The 18,932-nt window shown below is 46.7% G+C and overlaps 1 protein-coding gene across 1 annotated transcript; it reads right to left on the bottom strand.

Annotated features, from left to right (window-relative positions):
- Nucleotides 1-417: 417 nt before the first annotated feature.
- Avpr1b (arginine vasopressin receptor 1B) lies at nucleotides 418-5,807 on the bottom strand. The gene is made up of 2 exons (XM_051204030.1): nucleotides 4,868-5,807; nucleotides 418-752 (listed from the first exon to the last, which is right to left on the bottom strand). The coding sequence occupies exons 1-2, from the start codon at nucleotides 5,805-5,807 to the stop codon at nucleotides 418-420; spliced, it is 1,275 nt and encodes a 424-aa protein (XP_051059987.1).
- Between the last annotated feature and the right edge of the window lie 13,125 nt (nucleotides 5,808-18,932).

The following is an 18,932-nucleotide window of genomic DNA, read 5'->3' as shown; positions in this document are numbered from 1 at the left end:
TGGGCATAGCTGGGTGTCCCACACACCTTTCTAATAATCTGTTCTCTCCTCTCCTGGTTGCACTGAGATGTACCAGTCAGGTTCGAATGGGGACAGTTAGCCAAGTTACACGACAAGCCTCTGAGATGGTAATACCATCTAGGCCTGTCCTAGATCTAGAACACTATGTTTGCCAGTCAGGGTACCTTTGTGAATGTGGAAGGAGCAGGGAATTTGCTTCTCCTGATTTCCAGCCATGTAAAATTGAGAGAGAATGACCAGCACTCACACTAGGGGCTGCCATGACACCTAGGGTAATGGCAGCTATTCTAGCCTCTTTACCCTGCCCCAAACTTGGCTCTACTGGGCACCATCATCCATCCTGGTAGGGCGTGTTCCCAATGCCGAGATGAGCAGAGCCTGGCTCCAGGGACTCCTCTAAAAGATGCTGGTCTCCACGGTGGCTTCTCCATCCCCCCGCTCCAAACCCTTCAGTGACTCTGCAGGCCTGGGCTTTGCATGGAGGCCGAGGTTGAGGCTGAGACGGAGGGTAGATGGACCACTGGAGTGGGTCAGCAGTGTCGTGCGGCGGCTGGCAAGGCTGCTGTTGGAGAGTTGCCTGTGCACTCGAGGCTGGGAACCCCTGTAGCAGACTCGGTGACCCAGGGAACGTGGCAGCAGGTGGCTGTGGAAACCCATGTAGATCCAGGGGTTGCAGCAGCTGCTGAGGTTGCCCAGAAGCATTGAGATGGTGAAAGTCACATTGGTAGAATCTGCCAAGACAAAAGCACAAAAGGCCTTAGAATGACAATTCAAGGGCTGGCGGGGTGGGGGCTGCTAGGGCGGAGGCCGGGTCTCCACTGAAGGCATGGAGGTCCGGAGAGCAAGAGAGATTCACCTGTGGTTCTGTAACTAGGGAGCATTGCTCAGGCCTGGCCTTTAATTCCCGAGTCCAGGTCTCACCATCCCAGTTTTGGTCAACTTGTAACCGTGGCGATAAGGTTTGCTTCAAGTTCAATTTAGAAGAATAAACACTGCCTGGGTAGTAGTGGTCCAAACGGAAGGGAAAGGGTTTTTGTTTTAAAATCTGGACCACGGATCCTCTAATTCAAGCCTTCTCTCCTCCTTCCTCTTTTGACCGTCACTCTGTAGCCCAGTCCAGTCTCAACCTTAATGCAGGCCTTCGGAAACTCCCTCTAGTGGTGACCCCTTTTCACCCACGGAAAATGTATGTGTCCTTGTATACAGGTAGACAAATGGGACATTTAGTGATACAAATCACAAAGCCATTTTCTTCTTCCCTATGGCCTCATGGACGCCTGTTTTCTCTTTGGTATGAAGGATTCCTCCCAGCGTTTGCTGTTGCCTAGAGGCCATGGGTCTCTTTAGTCTGTTTTCATCACAGAAAGTTTCCTTCCTACTTCGATGATGCTGGACTAAAGGGACCCAGGCTGGGCTGACTGTTGTCGTTCAGAGCTTGGAACAAAAGACTCTAAGCTCTCCTGGCTTTAAAAGACTGTTGAGGAATCAGCAGTTATCTGTGTGACTTGATTTTCCCTTTCGGCTTCCAGTGTTCTTTATAATACAGCGTGGGCAAGTTCTTTTCTGGTCTGTTTGGTATCATAAATTCCTCCCTTACCTGGATGGGCATCTCCCTTAGATGGGTGAGTTTTGAAGCTATGGTTTTATTGGAAATGTTTCCTCTCTCTTTAGCATGACTTTTTCTCTCTTTTATGCCTCTGGTTTGTAGATTAGGTCTTTTCAGGGTATCCCTTAGATCACAAATGTTCTGTTCACTTTCTTTCTAATTTACCGATGCCATTGATTATTCTAGCTTCTCTGTCTTGTGTCCGAGTCCTGATACTTTGTCCTTCTCATGATCTGTCCTTTGGGTGAGGCCTTTCGCAGAACTTTCTGTTGACTTACTGATATTTTATTTCCACATTGTTTGCTTTTCCTCGGTGTTTCAGCCCTCTTTCACATCAGCCTTTTGTGTTCTCTTGGGACTCGTTTGGGGGTTTATTTGTGTTTTCTGTGATTTTCCAGAACATACCTGTGGTCATCCTTTTAAACCCTTCTCACGGGATTTTGACTAATTCCGCCTCATTGGAGGCCATTACCGTTGGGCTAGTCAGTTTTGAAGGGATCCCTGTTCCTTGGCTTTTCGTGTGTCTTATGTTTTTGGGTTTAGGCTTGCGAATTAGACCACGGATGGAATTTTATTTGGGTTTTTTGTTTGTTTGTTTTTGACACAGAGTTTCTCTGTGGCTTTGGAAGCTGTCCTGGAACTAGCTCTTGTAGACAAGGCTAGCCTTGAACCCACAAAGATCTGCCTGCCTCTGCCTCCCGAGTGCTGGGATTAAAGGTGTGCGCCACCACCGCCCGGCTATTGGTTGCATTTTTAAATTTGCTCTTAATCTTTCAATAGAAGTATTTAGAGGGTTCAAGGGGAGCTGTATTGTAGTGGGGTTGAAGCATCGTTTCCTCCATTAGACTTCAGGGCACCAGCAGTCATCTCCCGAGAGTGAAACACTAGCTGCAAAATCACTCACTATCAAGGGACAGGCCCACTATGAAAATATAGTAGTAGTTAAATAAAAAAAAATAACCACTTCCTAAGCACTAGTAATTTTAGGCAATAAAGAATAATTGCTAAGTACTGCAAGCATGAATTTATTAGCGAGGGAACAGGTAGAAAAGGAAAACTGTGGGCTGTAGGGATAGCGCAGCCGTTAAAGGCTAGGCTCACAACCAAAGACACACACACAAGAGAGACTGGTGTTGGATGGATGAAGAAAGAGCAGAGGAATGAACTGCAAGTAGAAGGGGACAGTGGGACACAGGTGTGGGGGCAGAGTGGGGTAGGTAGCTTTGGCAAAGGGTGGAACTGGAGAGAAGGGAAAGGAAATGCAGCTAATAATGTGGAACCACCCCAGCTCTCAGAAGGCTGAGACACAGCAGCCCTCCACCCAGGCCAGACTGTGTGCTTAGAGGGGAGAGGGGGCTTGGGGCCCAGGGTGTGAGTGCAGGCTGGTCTGTTTGCTCACTCCTGCATCTCGCCTTCCCTGGCTCCCGCCCCGTGTCAGGTCGTAGAGGCTGGGGGATTCTTCAGGGATGCTTCAGGGCCCATTTCTGTGTTGTGGATGCTGTCCTCACCTTACGTCATAACTCCGTGTAGTTCAAGAGATTTATTTTAAAACAATTTTTGCCACATATTCATGAAAGACTAAACCAAGTTTTCATGCCAGTGCGATGCATGTGCCTGTTTATTTACATGTAAGCGGATCTTAGCCAAGATATTTGCTGCTGTGGAACACAGAGCATTTTCAGTGTTTTCCCAGAGTTGATTAATATTTTGAATTTATAATAGCCAGTGCTGAGACTGTCACTTCGTATGAACACGTAGCGTAAAATGACAGTAGAAAATATGTGGCCACTTCAGATATTGTTAGAAATTCTACCCTAATAATCCCAGGCCAAAATTCATTCAGTGACATTTTCTTCTAATATATTTTTGATTAATGTACATGTGTGTATGTGTGTGCATATGTGTATACCAGTTGTACATGCATGTGTGGAGGTCAGAGGTTCATAGCAGGTGTCTTCCCTTATCACTAACCACCTTACTCTTTTTTTGAGACAGAACATCTCACTGAATCTGGAGCCCACTGTAATTGTTGAGAGAAAAGATGTATAATAGATAAAGAGGCCCATAGTGCCCCTGAGTCAAGTCCTGGCTCCATCACTACTAGCAATGGCATCTTAGACCTGTGTCTTTAACACTTCTCTGATGCAGTGTGAAGAAAGCCACTCCATAACACCATGCAGATTCACAAACGTGGTACCAAGATGCCCTTCCCACTAATCTATCCCTGGCCAGAACAGCGGAGCCTTAGTAGCAAGTCGGGTTGCATGTGCTCATTGCTTACAGAAAACCTTGCAAATACCTTTGTGTCCAGACTAACGTCAATGGGACAGTTAAGAAGGGATGTAGAGGCAGGAGGCTCCCACATGGGCTACACAGTGAGTCATCCTGTGCCACCTGCAGCATCAGCGCCCAGGAGGCCGCTGTGCACATCGTTCGTTCCCTGCCACCATGTGGAACTGTCTTTTTGCAGAGTCTCGCTTTGTGTTTCGGGTAACAGGGAGGTCTCTGTCCTTGTAGAGCCAAGTTAAGAGCCAGGGTTGTAGGCAAGGAATGGGTTGAAAGAAAAAGACAAGAGTAGGCTCTACCCTTTACTTTACCAAGACACAGATCCTTCCTGAGGCTTTCTTTCCTCGGTGGCATAATGAAGCAAAGAGCTGAAGTTGAGATCTCAGGGCTGTCACTTGCCAGCCTAACTAATTGGAAGTGACTGCTGAGAAAGGCCACAGAGCTATGTGTGTGAAAGGTACGGAAGGGAGGGCACCGAGAGAGAGGCAGTCCCTGTACATTGCCGTCCTGGACCAGATTACTTGGAACTCCCTTTCAGGTCTGTTAAATCCTGTGATCCTAAGGACCACGTAGCTACTGAAAGTTGGCTGAGCAAATCCGCCAAAAAACATCTCCTCCCCACAGGGGAGGTCTACGACCTTGTTCCAGGACAAAAGCATCACATAGTATTTCGTCATTGTCAAATAAGTAACCAACATTTAAAATCAAGAAACTCCACTGTGGGGATATCTTGTTTGTACAAATAAAAACCTGTCTGCAGGTCAGGGAATGGCGCTTGCCTATAGCTAACCATAGACCTTTATAGCAGCCGAGCGTGCTCTAGGACAAACAAGCATCAACTTTCTTAGCTACCCCATTCATCTGCGTCCTGCCTGGCCCTGGGAGGCACTGTAGCCCTTACCCGAGCCAACCCTACCGTTCTCCCTCACCCCCTCACGTAAGCCACATACTTGCCTTCATTGGGGGCATTCTCATCCCACACAGACCACATCTGGACACTGAAGAAGGGTGCCCAGCAAGCGACGTAGGCCAGCACAATGACGAAGGTCATCTTCACAGTTCGGATCTTTGCCCTGGAGATGGTGCTGATGCTGCTGACCCGGGATGGCAGCCCTCTGGTGGCTGCAGCAGGGACAGAAGATGAGGACTTGTCCCAAGTCCTCCAGCCCCTGCTTTCCTCCCTGACAGCCTGGGTCTTGACTTTAAGGTTCTTGTAGATCTCACGGCAGATGAGGCTGTAACAGGCTGTGAGCACCACCACAGGTAGCACAAAGATGGCCATGGTGGTCCAGGTGATGTAGGCCCGCGGCCCCCAAGAAAAGTAGAAATCCGCCCAGCAGTCCAGCACCCCTGAGCCCTGGATCACCTCTCGCAAAGAAAAAATGAAGATTTGAGGGAGGCTGAGGACGGCAGCCAGCAGCCAGGGGACAGCAATGAGCGGGTAGATGGACTGGCTGGGCTGCTGGAGGCTGCGAAGGGGGTGACAGACGGCCAGGTACCGGTCCAGCGTCATGGCCAGCAGCATGTAAGTAGAAGCAAACATGCTGAGTACCTGCAGGTACTTGACGGCCCGGCAAAGGACGTCAGAGCCCTGGAAGCGGTAGGTGATATCCCAGAGCAGCTGAGGCAGTACCTGGAAGAGTGCCACGCCCAGGTCAGTCAGGGCCAAGTGCAGCACAAACAGATGCATGCGGGAACGCTTGCGGCCCCGGCAGCCCAGTGCCAGGAGGACGGCCAGGTTGCCCCCTGTGGCCAGAACCAGGACAGTAGCTAGGATGCCAATCTCCACCTTGGCCAGCTCTTCATCCCTGCCCAGCCAGGGTGTGGTGGCGTTGGGGACAGACAAGGTTCCCCCAGGGGAGGAAGTGGCAGCCCAGGAAGGCTCAGAATCCATGATCAGGATTTGAGGGAGAGAAGGATAGGAAGGAGAATGGAGGGACCTTGTGGGGGCGACTACGGAGCCGGATGGATAGAATGGGATGGGAGAGAAAGCTTTAGAGGTGGAGAGAAAGGGAGGCGAGGGTGGCAGGCAGGGCAAGGGCTTGGGGACAGGAGAAACGGTTCAGCAGCAGGAAGAGGGAGGAGAATGAACCCAGCAGAGAGCAGAACATCCCACGGAGTCCCACGGAGGTCAGGGACTCAAGGAGAGAGGAGGTGGGTCTGGGAGCTGGGTGTCATCAGTGTGGCAAGGATGGACGGGGTTGGAGGTGGGGACTTCTGAGAGGTGACACCGAGGAAGCAGAAGGGGCAGCTGCCATCTCCCAAATCCAGCCCAAATTCATTTTGTCCAAACTTTTCTGGAAGTGGAGAAGAGTGGATGTCCTCGAAGGCGCAGTCCAGCATCACGGGAGTTGCCTGCAGGAACTGGAAACCCCAGCTAAGCCATAGGCTCTCACCTGCGCTCGCCCTCTCACGGGAGGAGAGCACCCCCCTAGCAGACAGATGCGGCAGCTCGGAGCGTATTTGTATGCGCTTGGATTCCTAGTCCGGAGGGAGGCTGCCGCTTGCCGGTTGGCTCCTGCAGAGGAGGGTGGAGTGAGGCTCAGTGGCACCCTTCAGACTGGGGTACTGAGGGGAGGGGCTGAGGAGCTGGGTGGGACTGTGGTGGAGGAGGATCAGGGAACGGAGAGGAGAAGGCAGAAGCAAGCTCTCACCAGCTGCAGGGGTTCTCTGGGCACCAAACAAACTTAACCCACGTTGGCATGTTGACCCCCTGACTCTCTCCAGACAGGTGCACACTGGAGATGGGTGTGTATGCTCGTGCGTGCGTGTGTGTGTGTGTGTGTGTGTGTGTGTGTGTGTGAGAGAGAGAGAGAGAGAGAGAGAGAGAGAGAGAGAGAGAGAGAGAGAGAGAGAGAGAGAGAGAGAGAGAGCGGTGGCCTCTTTTCCCAAGCTCAGTGCCGTGGGGTACCAGGGCGGCGGTAGCGTGTGTGAAAGATTCCAAATCTTGAGGGGTGGCTAAGAGGCATGTCCTAAAGAAACCGACTTTGGGGAACCCGATGCGACAACCGTTTGTCTTAGAATGGGTACTTGGAGCTTTGGAGGAAGAAGAAAAGAGAGGACCTTTGTGAATGAGGGGAGGGGCCGGGGGCGGGGTGTGGTGGGAGGAGCTAGACTGGAGCCGAAGACAGGAGAAATTCCAAACAGAGTTTGCATCTCCAGGGAAGTCTGAACTCCTGGCCTCTTTGGGGATATACTTACGAGCTAAGGGTGTTGTCAACCACCCTGTGAGGCAGAAGCAGAGTCTCTTAGGAACTGTCACTCCAGAAGGTTACAGAGCTAGCTAGTCAGCAGCAGTACAAAACCAGAACAAACCATCCACAACAGAACCGAATACATTATCTTCAACAACACGGGTGTGATGAGAAGCTGAGAGACTGCAGCTGATCACAAACGAGTAAATTCCATCTGGCCCTGAGAAAGTTTACAGTTGGGTGGGGCAGGCAGGCATTGATCAGTGTAGGTTGGGAAATCGCATTATCTTTGGGGGTTTCACACTGTCGGGACTCACTAGGTAGATTAGAATTCATGAAGAGCCGTGTTAGTATGATCCAAACCTCAGGGCGGGCTGGCTCTGTGAGCGCAGGTCTGATTAACTTGCTTTTTAAGTCAAAGCTGATTCTACCCCCTTGACAAAACCACCCACCTACCTATCCATTTGCATCTTTTCTAGATTGTTCTACTGGCTGTACATCTCACAGATTCTTCATCTTTTGTGCTTTGCTGCCCAAGCTCCCACTTTTACAGAATTTTGCTGTTTGTGAGCCAATTATTTTCATTCTACCTCAGCGCATTCCTACCTTTGTGTAAACACGCTCTGGTACTCTTCATTTAAAAACAAAAGAATTCTAACCCTCTCCAGACAACACCCAGATTCCCATTTGTCTGCTCCTCCTGTAAAGAGCATGCCCTCATGGTCCCAACCATTCGATTTTCTTTTCTTAAAAAAAAAAAAAAAGCCCCCCCCAAAAAAAAACCCAGGATGGGGGAAGGGTGGAATGGGAGAGGGGAGGAGGGGTGGAGGAAAATGTATAGCTCAAAAAAAAAAATGGCAAAAAAAAAAAAAAAAGAAAGAAAGAAAGAAAGAGAAACAAACAAAAAAAAAAAAAAAAAAAAAAAACAAAAAACAAAAAATGGGATGGGGTCTCACTGTGCAGAACAGACTGTCCTCCAATCCGAATCCGCCTCCCCAGCCTCCCAAGTGCTGGGGTTACAGACATGGGTACCACAAGCTGCCTCCAATCATTCATTTCCACGCTGTTTTTAGTCGAATCTCCCACATTTATATCTGTTTTTAAAATATTATAAAAATTGTACCATCTTTGATGTACCATCTTTGATGGGGGTGGATAATTTTTTGTTTTGTTTTTGAGACAAAGACTCAGCCCTGGTTGACTTGGAATCCCCTGTATTGTTAAAGACAACCTTGAATTGTTTAGGGGCTTGTGTGCATGTACACGCATGTGGGATTCAGAGACTAACCTCAGAGAGCCCATTTTCTCCTTCTGCCTTGTGAGCACCTTAGGTCATCAATCTTGGCTTCTTTACCCAACAAGCTGTCTCGGGGCCCCATCTCAGCCTCTTAATGCCTCTGCCTCCCAGGTGCTGGGATTACAGGTACACTCACATCAACTGGCTCTGCACTCCGATTTTGAAATTCTATGTAGTTTTTGAGATTGCCTATATTGATACATGGTATAAATCTAATTAACTGACTTTGCTACGTGATATTCAAATGTGGAAGTAAACCACTCTTTATTTTTTCAGAACTGGGTTTTCATAATTGAAGTCATTCCAAGATCTTTTTGCCATTTACTGTGTTAATTCATCAGACTTTCTCCCAGCTAGCATTGTTGGGTCATACAATGAATGATTTTGTTGTTGTTTGTTTTGTTTTTCCAGAGAGGGTCTCACTATGTAGCTCTGGCTGCCCTGGAACTCACTCTGTAGACCAGGCTGGCCTCGAACCCACAGAGATCCACCCACCTCTGCCTCCTGAGTGCTGGGACTAAAGGGGAGTGTTATCACTCCCAACTAGGAATGAATTTTTTAAAAGATAAGCCATATCCTGAATTTTTGTCTTTAGATTAGTTGTTCTACTAGCGGCATTTTGGTTTTCCTGTCTTCTCACTGTTAGACATTTTAGTTTTTGTCACCTTGGTCTGCATGGAATACCATTTCCTCCAATGTTATAGCTCCCTGATTATGATTGGTTCTGAGAAGCTTTCTGGGCTTTCACTTGTCTCGATTTCCTCTTTTATGAATCGTTCACATCCTCTGTACACCTCCTGATTTGATTTTGTCATTTTGTCTTTCTGCATGTCTGGTATGGGCCTTTTAAGCATTATCACATGTTGCAAATATAAGCTGTGGTCTCTGACTCATCCCTTAACTTTAGGCGGGGTCATTTGCCACACAGAAAATTTAATTAGGATTTACTTAATGGCTTTTCTTATTTCAACCTTGTGTGTTTTATGGTCTCCACTTACAGAAGAGATGTCCCTTCCTTCGGTGACTGCCCCATACCCCGGCTCTCTACCCTAGCATCGGTAGTTCACTTTTAGGGTTGAAATTTCGGGGGAATTTATTTTTTTTCAATGTGTGAAGTAAGTCTCTAACTTCATTTTCCTCCCTGAGAACATCAATTCCTCTAATTGTTGAGCAATCCATTGTTGGCTGTCTATTACCTGAATAATTATCAAATTTTAAGGATTTTATCGAGCCTATTTCTAGGATCTCTGTCAAGTATGGTCTACTAGTTTTTTAACATCGCTGTTCTAATATTTTACTATTTGAAAATGAACTTTAATGTATAGTAAAACAAAAACAAGTCTACCCCTTGTTCCTTTAACCTTTTTAAAATATGTATCCTTTTAATCATGTGTAGATGTGTGAGTCTGGGGAGGGGGGGGATATGCACATGTGAACACGGATGTCCTCTGAGGTCAGAGGTATCAGGTAACCCAAAAGCTGGAGTCGAAGGTGGTGGTGAGCCACCACTTGAGTGCTGAGAATCAGGTCCCCTGCAAGAGCAGGAAGTCCTCTTAACCACTGAGCCGCCTCTCTGGCTCCTCTCCCCCTCTTGTTCTTCTCAAACTGTTTTCAAAACTTTGAAAATCATAATTTTCGTCACTCTGTCCAATTCCACAAAAACCTCGGTTGAATTTAGGAGGTCAGAAACATTGAATTTTAGGGAAGAAGTAGCATTATGTATGTATGGTTTTAATTAGGTCTAACATCCTTCAATAATGTTCTATACTTTCAGTCTACCTTATGGATTCTGTTGCCATTGGGCATAGCACTGTGTTCTACTGCTTTCCCTATCGACTTGCTGGTTATTGCCAGTAAATGGGAACTGTGCTGGGTTTTGTATCATGTTTCCATATACAGCAGGTTTTGTTTTTATTATTTATTTAGTATGTATATGGTGTTCTGCCTGCATGTACACCTGTAAGCCAGAAGAGGGCGCCAGATCTCATTGCAGATGGTTGTGATCTGCCATGTGGTTGCTGGTAATTGAACTCGGGACCTCTGGAAGAGCAGCCAGTGCTCTTAACCTCTGAGCCACCTCTCCAGCCCCTACAGCAGGTCTTCTATAGCGTGCAAATTATCTAGGCATGCAATATTGTTTGCAACAATTAATTTGGTTACCTAGTCTAAATTTAGCTCATGTTTTTTTTTTTTTTCTTATGTTACTGCTAAAGCTAAGATTCCAGTACAGTTGCAAAAGAGCAAGAGTCATCGATGTTTCAGATGAATCTACATCAGGTTCTGTAGCTCCTTTTCAGTTACAAATTTTAAGATGTATTATTTTTTTAACTACGTACTAGTCATGTGATTCTACAAAAGTTGTTACTAATAAAAATAACCTCAATTTTTTCCATTTTTTTAAACCCACCGAGGCAGTTCTTTCCTTTCATCTTATACTTGCTATTAAAGACATATTGAATAGTATTCAAAGCAAGGGAGAGCAGAAAAGGAAACCCTATTTCCATTATTCAGCTGTTGCAGTAATCAGTAGACAGACAATTTGGTTTCATCTAAATCTTTTTCTATTCTTCATCCCAGTATTTTTTTTTAAGCAAACAGCAAGCATCATTTTATCTGTTAATATCTCAAGTAAGTATTTCTAAATATAATGGTGTCATATTCTTGTATTAGCCAGGGCTCTTTAGAGAAACAATCAGTGTGGTGTGGGTGTGGTTATAGAGACAGGAAGAGAGAAGCAGGAGATGCAGATCTGGATTGGAAGGGTACTGGGGATTTATAAGACTCAGCTATATGATGACGAAGGTTGGCAAGTCCCAGGATCTACCCATCTACAGTTAATGTGTCTAGGAGTGTGGCTCCATGGGAGAGAGAGCTCTCACTTACCATGTGTGAGACCCTAGGTCAGATCTCCAGATAGAAACAAAAACAAAACCCAGCATTGTAACCAAATGCATCCCCGGCTGGGGATCCAGAACTGCTGAAAACTTCTAGCCCAGGCCTGAAGGCGGCAGAACACGTTCCAGTCTGAAAAGCCCACAGACCTGTAACACAAGAGCTACTTTTTTAGTCGGGGTCTATAGCAGGGAAAGATCAGGACCACGATTCACACTGTAAGGCACAAACCGTTCCCTTTTACTCCAGGAAGGACCAGCCTCTACGTTCTGTAGATCTTCAGCTAGGTAGTTGCATTACCTTTATTCTCTTCTTCTAAAATTGTGTTTTTCTTTGAAGGTTTCTTTCATACATGTATATAAGGAATTTTGTGTTGTTTTAATCTGCTATACCTCTCTCTTATTCCCCCCTTCCTCATCACTGAAATCCTTACCCCCTCTAACTTTGATCTCTCTGTCTCTGTCTCTTTCTTTCATGTGTGTGCGTGCGTGCGTGCGTGCGTGTGTGTGTGCGTGCGTGTGTGTGTGTGTGTGTGTGTGTGTGTGTGTGTGTGTGTATGAGAGAGAGAGGGAGAGGGAGGGAGAGAGACCCACTGAATTCAATTATGCTTGCTTGCATGAGCATGGGAGGGAGGTCATTTACTGGAGTATCAATAACTCTACAGTGTCTACAGTATTGAAGAAAAGGAAACCCCTCCTTCAACAACCATCCCCTGAGGGGGCCTTCTCTCGCATCCATGATAAAATGTTGATTGCTGATGGGCCAGTCTCGTGCAGTGGCCACTGCTGCGGTGGGTTCATGAGAGCAACTGCTAAGTCGTTTCCAGAAGACATGTTTTGCTCACACACCTCTCCATCCCCTGGCTCTTACATTCTTCCTGCCCCTTCTTCTACAGTGTCCCCTTAGCTCTTCAGGGTGTGTCTCATTTAGAGCCAAGCACTCCATTGTCACCTATTCTTAGCACTTTGATTAGTTGTGAGTCTCTGCATTAACTACCATCTGCTGCAATAAAAAGTGTCCTGATGAATACTGAGAGCTGCACTATTCTATACACACACATACATACACATACATGTGTGTTTGTGTGTGTGATATACATACATATATACATACGTGTGTGTGTGTGTGTGTGTGTGTGTGTATGTGTGTGCTGAGAAGGTAGTTTGTCAGCATGTCCAAGGCAAAACACTAGCAGTAAGTTTCCCCAGGGCCTATGAACTCCCCAAACGTAGGCTCTTGACCAGTATTACAGTAACAGGCATAAATCACATGTCAATCAGGCCTCAAATCCAATCCAGTTGGTTGCCCCCTTAATGTCCATTGCACCAGCAGGCACATCTTGCCTAGTGGGTCATTATTGTAGTTCAGAGTTCACAACTGGGTAAAACAGTTGACTCCCTCACATTTCCAAACTCTGCCCCCCAAGAGCCTGTGTAGCAAAGCTTCCAGCTCTGATTGGATTTCTCTACGGTCTGTGACTAAAGTGTGTAGGGTGTTCAGCTATAGAGTACTACCATCTAATTCTGGTAGACAATCAAGACCAGTGGCTGTAGCCTATTTTGTTTTGGGGTTCCCTGGGACTTTCCTGACCAATAACTAGTAGGGCGGTATCCTACACTTGGCACTGGGATTTTTGCTTAGTAATCTATGACTTCTGGGGACATTATCCATCCATACAGTGTGCTTTCATTCAAATTAAAAATGAAGAAGCCAAACATTTTTTTTCTTTAAAACCTTTTAGGTATTTATCAGTGTTTAGTACAAAGTTTGACATCTGGCCATACCACTCTGAAATGTGTAACTGTGAGAAATGTAGGTGGGCAGTTAGCAAGTGTGGCCAAAGATAAACACCAGCCTTTCTGGGTCCTTCCCTGCCCAGGCCTCAGCTCTAAGGAAGAGTGAATGCTGGACAGTTTCCATGGGCTTATCACCAGCCTTCTAGGGTACTTACATCTTTGACCAGACTTCTTAGAGCAGGAAGTAATTCTGTTAGGCTCAAATTACACTACCCTCAACTTCCTTTGCAGAGCAGTTGAAACTTTCTGTGAAGTATCAACAGCTCACATGAAGTATCGGCTCATCCCCTCACCCTGAAACCCAACTGAAGCCTGACTAGGGAAAAATGAAGAATTCCAGGGCAATGAACAACTAAGCGAGGTGTCCTCCCTTCCCAGCCTTAAACCTTTGATTTTTCTAGAAATCTCATGGGAAATCGCACTGGCAGGGAAGGATGTGTTATGTACTGGAGGTACTTGTGCAAAGCTGGTGGCTTCTGCGTTCCTTTATCAGATTATATCGTCTCATCCAAGGTACCTCTGGCACCACACCACTTAACCTCACTTTCCAAAAGAGAGAGAAATAAAGGGTCTCATAGCAACCTTGTGAGATGTAATGTGAGAGCCACCAAAATGGTTTTCACATGGCTAGTGCTATAATTCATTGCAACTCTCTCTTGAGAAAACCATGCCCACATTCAGGTATGTCTTATGCTTTCAGATTCTCTCTTAGAAAAGCCCACGCCCATGCTCCCAGGTTCTGATTTTTCTAGTCTACCCTCCTCCTCTGCCCATCCCAATCTCCCTCTCCCCTTCCCCTCCCCTCCCCTCTGCTCTCTTTCTCCTCATGCTTAAGCCCATGTTATATTACTTCTGATAAAGTCTCAACTCAGCTTTATCATACCAGCTAGTCCCCGGATCCTTCTCAGTACTGAAGCCATGAGTCACAGTTTGCAGTGAGTTGGCATCCCTAAAAGGTTGGGGGACTTCTTCGGGCTGCTGAGGCTGACAGCTGAGTCTCGTCCCCTGGCCACAAAGGGCTGGGACTTATAGGGGACAGAGACATAGCTTGGCTTTCTAGTTTCCAGAAAATCTGCCTCCTACCTAGTGTAGCAGACTTGACTGAGATGTTGTTTGATGTAGAGAAGCCTCTGGGGAGAGGGGCTGGGTGAGGTGCAAAGCCGCAGGACCCAGGGCCCCGGTGGCTGTAGCGGCCTCCACTCTGTGTTCAACCTCAGTGGTGCCTCGGGAGGCACACCGTGCACACATGCGAGGCACATATGATGCACAGGCATGCACACATACAGGCAAAACGCCCATATGCGTGAAACGTAAAAATAAATGAGAGCCCAGTCTCAAAACTCACCCTTAAGGAGAGGGAGTTTGTCCCCAAGCCTGCTTGCTGAGACATGAAGTTATTTTTCTTCCTGCTGCCTGCCTCTCACCCCAGCCATGTCCCCAGGACACTCATGCTTGAGCTGCATGGCACGTTTTATGACAGGAGGGACAGAGGACAGACAGTCTCCAGCAGCGGCCTTCCATTACACCATTACATTCATCTCGGCATCAACACCTGCCTATGTTAGCGAATGCAGGCCGGTTATTCCTGAGCCGCGTGTGAAATAACCACACAGTCTATGCGTTCCGCTTACTCCAAACCTTGGCTCATGGTGGAAGGAAGGATGGATGGATGGATGGATGGGGGAAAGATAAGAAAAACCACTGGCCTTGAAGTCAGGGAACCTGGGCTCTCTACTGATAACTCTTAATGAAGTCACCTTATCATCCATCCTTACTTCCTCTTAGAGAAATGGGTGGTCGGCCAATGGAGCTCTCAGACCCCCCCCCATGGAATCTCTGTTATGATTCTGTGATGGCACAATCCAAAATTTCCTGACCCATGTGAAAATGTTAAGACTAAATATTATCCCCAGAAGATGGTACTTATTTTAAAAAAAAAAAAAACAACCTTCTAAAACAAATCAGCCCATAGCCCAAGGCCTGGCTCTAATTCCAGATCCAGTGCTCACAGGGGAAGTCATAAAATGGGTAATTTTCTCAGTCAGATCCCAGTGTCCATGCCAGTCAGCAGCCCCGATCAGCCACCACGGTGACAGATGTGTAAACGTCACACAGCAGACAGAGTGACAGGAGGGCGGGGGAAGCAAGGCCACTCAGACACCTCTGCTCCAGTGCATACTTCAGCCTCCTTCTCCGGGCCAAGTATACACCGAAGTATGGTTTCCAACAGTCCGCTGACTGCCTCATCATGAGCAACGGCACTGTATAGCCCAAAGCAGAGTTAAGGACTAGTCTAAAAGGGAACTGTGGGCCTGCGTCCACAGGGACATTTTGGTGAAAAGAAAGGACTCCAGGCGAAGGATGAAGGTGGATATGAGTGAATGGTAATGCTGCAGAGAAGCTCAGATGAGAGCTTGTTTGTTTGGTGTCTATCTGGCCCAGCCCTGTACAGACTTTATTCCCAACTCTCCTTACAACCTTGGGAAATAAATCTTGTGTTATGATCTCTTCTGACTCCTCCTCCTCACCAACCAGGAGACAATGGTCGGACAGGCTTGCCGTGTCTCACGCAGCCAGTAAGTGAGGAGACTAGGGTTCCAAGTCCTTCCCACGGAAGATCCTAGAACTCATCGTTCTGACATCATATGCTGCTTCTTGGCACTTGGAGGGGGGGGCATAAAAGTTGGTAGCATCTGTAAGATCCACTTAATGAAGATAACAATACTGATAATGACTTTTTGCAAAATTTTCAGTTGAAAGTTACTTTGATCGCATTATCTCCTTTGTTTATCTAATTTAGTTATTTATTATACATGGATATAACCCGTTTTCACTAAGATACATGGTGTTCTTTGAGCATACCCGCCATTCCTTTCAACTGATTTTTGTTGTTACTTTTTGAGACAGGGTTTCTCTGTATTGTTTTGAAGCCTGTCCTGTAACTCGTTCTGTAGACCAGGCTGGCCTCTGCCTCCCAGGTGGAATCCTGTAAGTAGATGTTTTGAGAAGTCCTGCTCAGGCCATCCTTCTTCTCAGTTTTGCATCGCTGCCTGTCTTTTTCAGTCTCCCAGAGCTGGTGCACAGGAACCAGAGTCACAAATCTTGGAATGGGGAAGGGTTCTAGAAAATGGCTCAGCAGGGGTTTCCCTGAACCTTCAGGGAAGGCCGGGTGAACGGGACTACATCCCGTAAAGCTAGCAACTTTGGTATGTGTCTGAAGTGACCCTGTTAGTTTGCTCCTTTTGGCTGCAAGAAGTTGGCTAAACAGTTCCCACAAACAACTTATGAGCCCCGGGAGGACACTAAGACCCACGGAGTGGGAGGAGTCGAGGAAGTGTCCACTGCAGGCTGGTGACGAGTCAGCAGAAAGAGCACACAGGTTCTAATGGCCCTTTGACGTACAAAAGCTCTTGCCATCCCCAGCTTGCCTCCACACACAGCTGCCTCTTGTAAACACATTTGTGAGGGTAGGAGAGACGGGGTGAAGGCTGCATCCTATGTTTCCGTCAAAGGTGCGGAATGAGCACTGAACTAAGTAAACAAGGCTTGGCCTCACAGAGTGTAGTGTGGGATTCAGGCAAGTCTCCGTAGATCTAGAAGCGACCCATCTGATATGAAGGCCAGCAGAACGGCTCTCAGGTCATAGTTCCTTTGTATGTATCGGCACATGGCTGTCCTGGTTTATTTGATCATGCCCCGCCCCTCATGCAGGTTGACCTTTTGTTTGGGAGGAGCTGGTCTCCCAGCAACGGTCTCCTATCCATCCACGTTGCTCTCTCTCACGTTGCTGCCCTCCAAAATTGCTGTTTGTCTGTTTTTATTTTATTTGGTTTGTTGTTTGTTTGTTTTAAAGATTTTTACATATGTGCATGTCTCTGTGTGAGTATGTGCATGTCCATGGTCAATTGGGATATATGTAAGCCAAGCAAACTGTACACATTCCAAGTTGCTTTTCTCCATGGTTTGTATCATTGCAACAGAGAGATAACCAAAACCAATGCATTAATAAGTCTCAGAGAACACAGAATGCAAATGGATTAATGTAAGAACATCTCACCTCAACTCTTTCATTTGTTGGGTCCTGATCACATTAAAATAGTCTGCTTCTTGTGCCAAGAGTACTGGCCCACAGCCGTGATCCTAGCACCTAGGAAATGGATGCAGGAAGATAAGAGGTTCCACATCAGCCTTGATCGGGCTAGACCCTGTCTCAAAAACAAAACGAATATCACAATGACGTAAAACAATAACAACAAAAAACTACATTCAAAAACCAAAAACGCGCTGAGACCAAATCCTGTAGTCAACCTCTTTCAAATGCATAAGAGAATCCCATGATTAAATGCTTCATTTGTTCACACACACACACACACACACACACACACACACACACACACACACACACACACAAAAATATTTTTTTAAAGAAAAAACAAAACCACTTGTTTAAAAACAACACAGTGGAGATAGCTCAGGGTTAGAGTGCTTTCCTGGTATGCAAAAGGCCCTGAGTTTGAACTGGAGAGAGAGAGAGAGAGAGAGAGAGAGAGAGAGAGAGAGAGAGAGAGAGAGAGAGTCACTCTCCACCACAGCTCACTGTCTTTGCGTACATCAAGTATCTCTTAGGCGCACTATCTGTAGATGCCTGGGTGTATTTATTTCCTGTTGGCTGGTTTCTTCTGATTCAGCTCTGGACACCCCTGCCCCTGCCTTTCACCCAAATAAATCAAGGAACCTTAGTGCAATTGATGCCGTCTCTGCTTAGGCAGAGACAGCCTGTCCTTGCTCTGGAAGAGCAGCTGTGTTTCTTATCCAAGTCCCTTACCTATTTCCCTGAAATCTGGACTGAGCTGAGGGCCTCTGGCCTTCTCATCCTCGACAACGCCTGCCCTCCGTTTCAATTCCTGTTCACTGCAATCTGGCCCAAAATTCACCACCCTCCCAAGGCCCCCTGACTCCTGCCCTGAACTCTGCCTCCAAAATCCTCTTTGAGCTCTTAAGACATTTGAAGTTATCAGCAGCTGTCTAGTTTTCCTGTTACCATGCAGACTCATAAGCTCTGCGAAGATGGCGACAGCGACCATCCCATGCACACACAACACACGCCTGTAAATCATCAGCTAACACGGTTACCCACTAACACGCACAGTCCACCAAGAGCAACGAAACTCTTAGAGTTATTTAAAATGAGAATTCCATCCTGTTCTGACAACCAATATTTTTGTCAGGCTTCAGTCTTGAACCTAGTTAATATGAATAAGTACTTAGTGGGTATCTGTTTGGGTTTTTTTTGTTGTTGTTGCTTTTGTTTTCTGGGTGTTTTTTGTTTGTTTGGTTTGGCTATATGCAATGCATAAGATTTTACCTAGGACGTTTGTCATCTAGGTGGTGACACAGATAGTACACCCAAGAATCACACTATGCACGATAGTATACACTTTCTCCTGTCTAGCCCAGCATAAGACCGCAGTCAAATATTCCAACACTAAGTATCCATCATACATGCAGTCACATACCTAGCCAGCCTTTCCCGAGGACTGACTAAATGCCCAGTACAATTCTGAAAACCACGGACAGAGAGGGGAGACAGCCATGATTCCTATTCCAGCGCTTAACAAACCAACCACCTTGAAGGGTTTCTAGCATTTCCTCGTCAACAAAACTGGGGACTCCAGGGAGGCAATGGCCAGCCTCTATACCTCTGTCATCCCTCACTGGCTAACATCTGGCCACGGAAGGCAGTGAGTAGAACCTGAAGGGCTGGGTTATATGAAATTTTCAGTGAATGTCAAGTGCTTTAAATCACTAATAATTTGTCTGAGGCTGGGTTTCACGCGACC

The sequence above is a fragment of the Phodopus roborovskii genome, unplaced genomic scaffold, assembly GCF_943737965.1.
Source record: "Phodopus roborovskii unplaced genomic scaffold, PHOROB, whole genome shotgun sequence".
Taxonomy (NCBI): Eukaryota; Metazoa; Chordata; class Mammalia; order Rodentia; family Cricetidae; genus Phodopus; species Phodopus roborovskii.
Note: the sequence above shows the minus strand (reverse complement) of the source record. Positions and strands in the feature narration are given on the sequence as shown.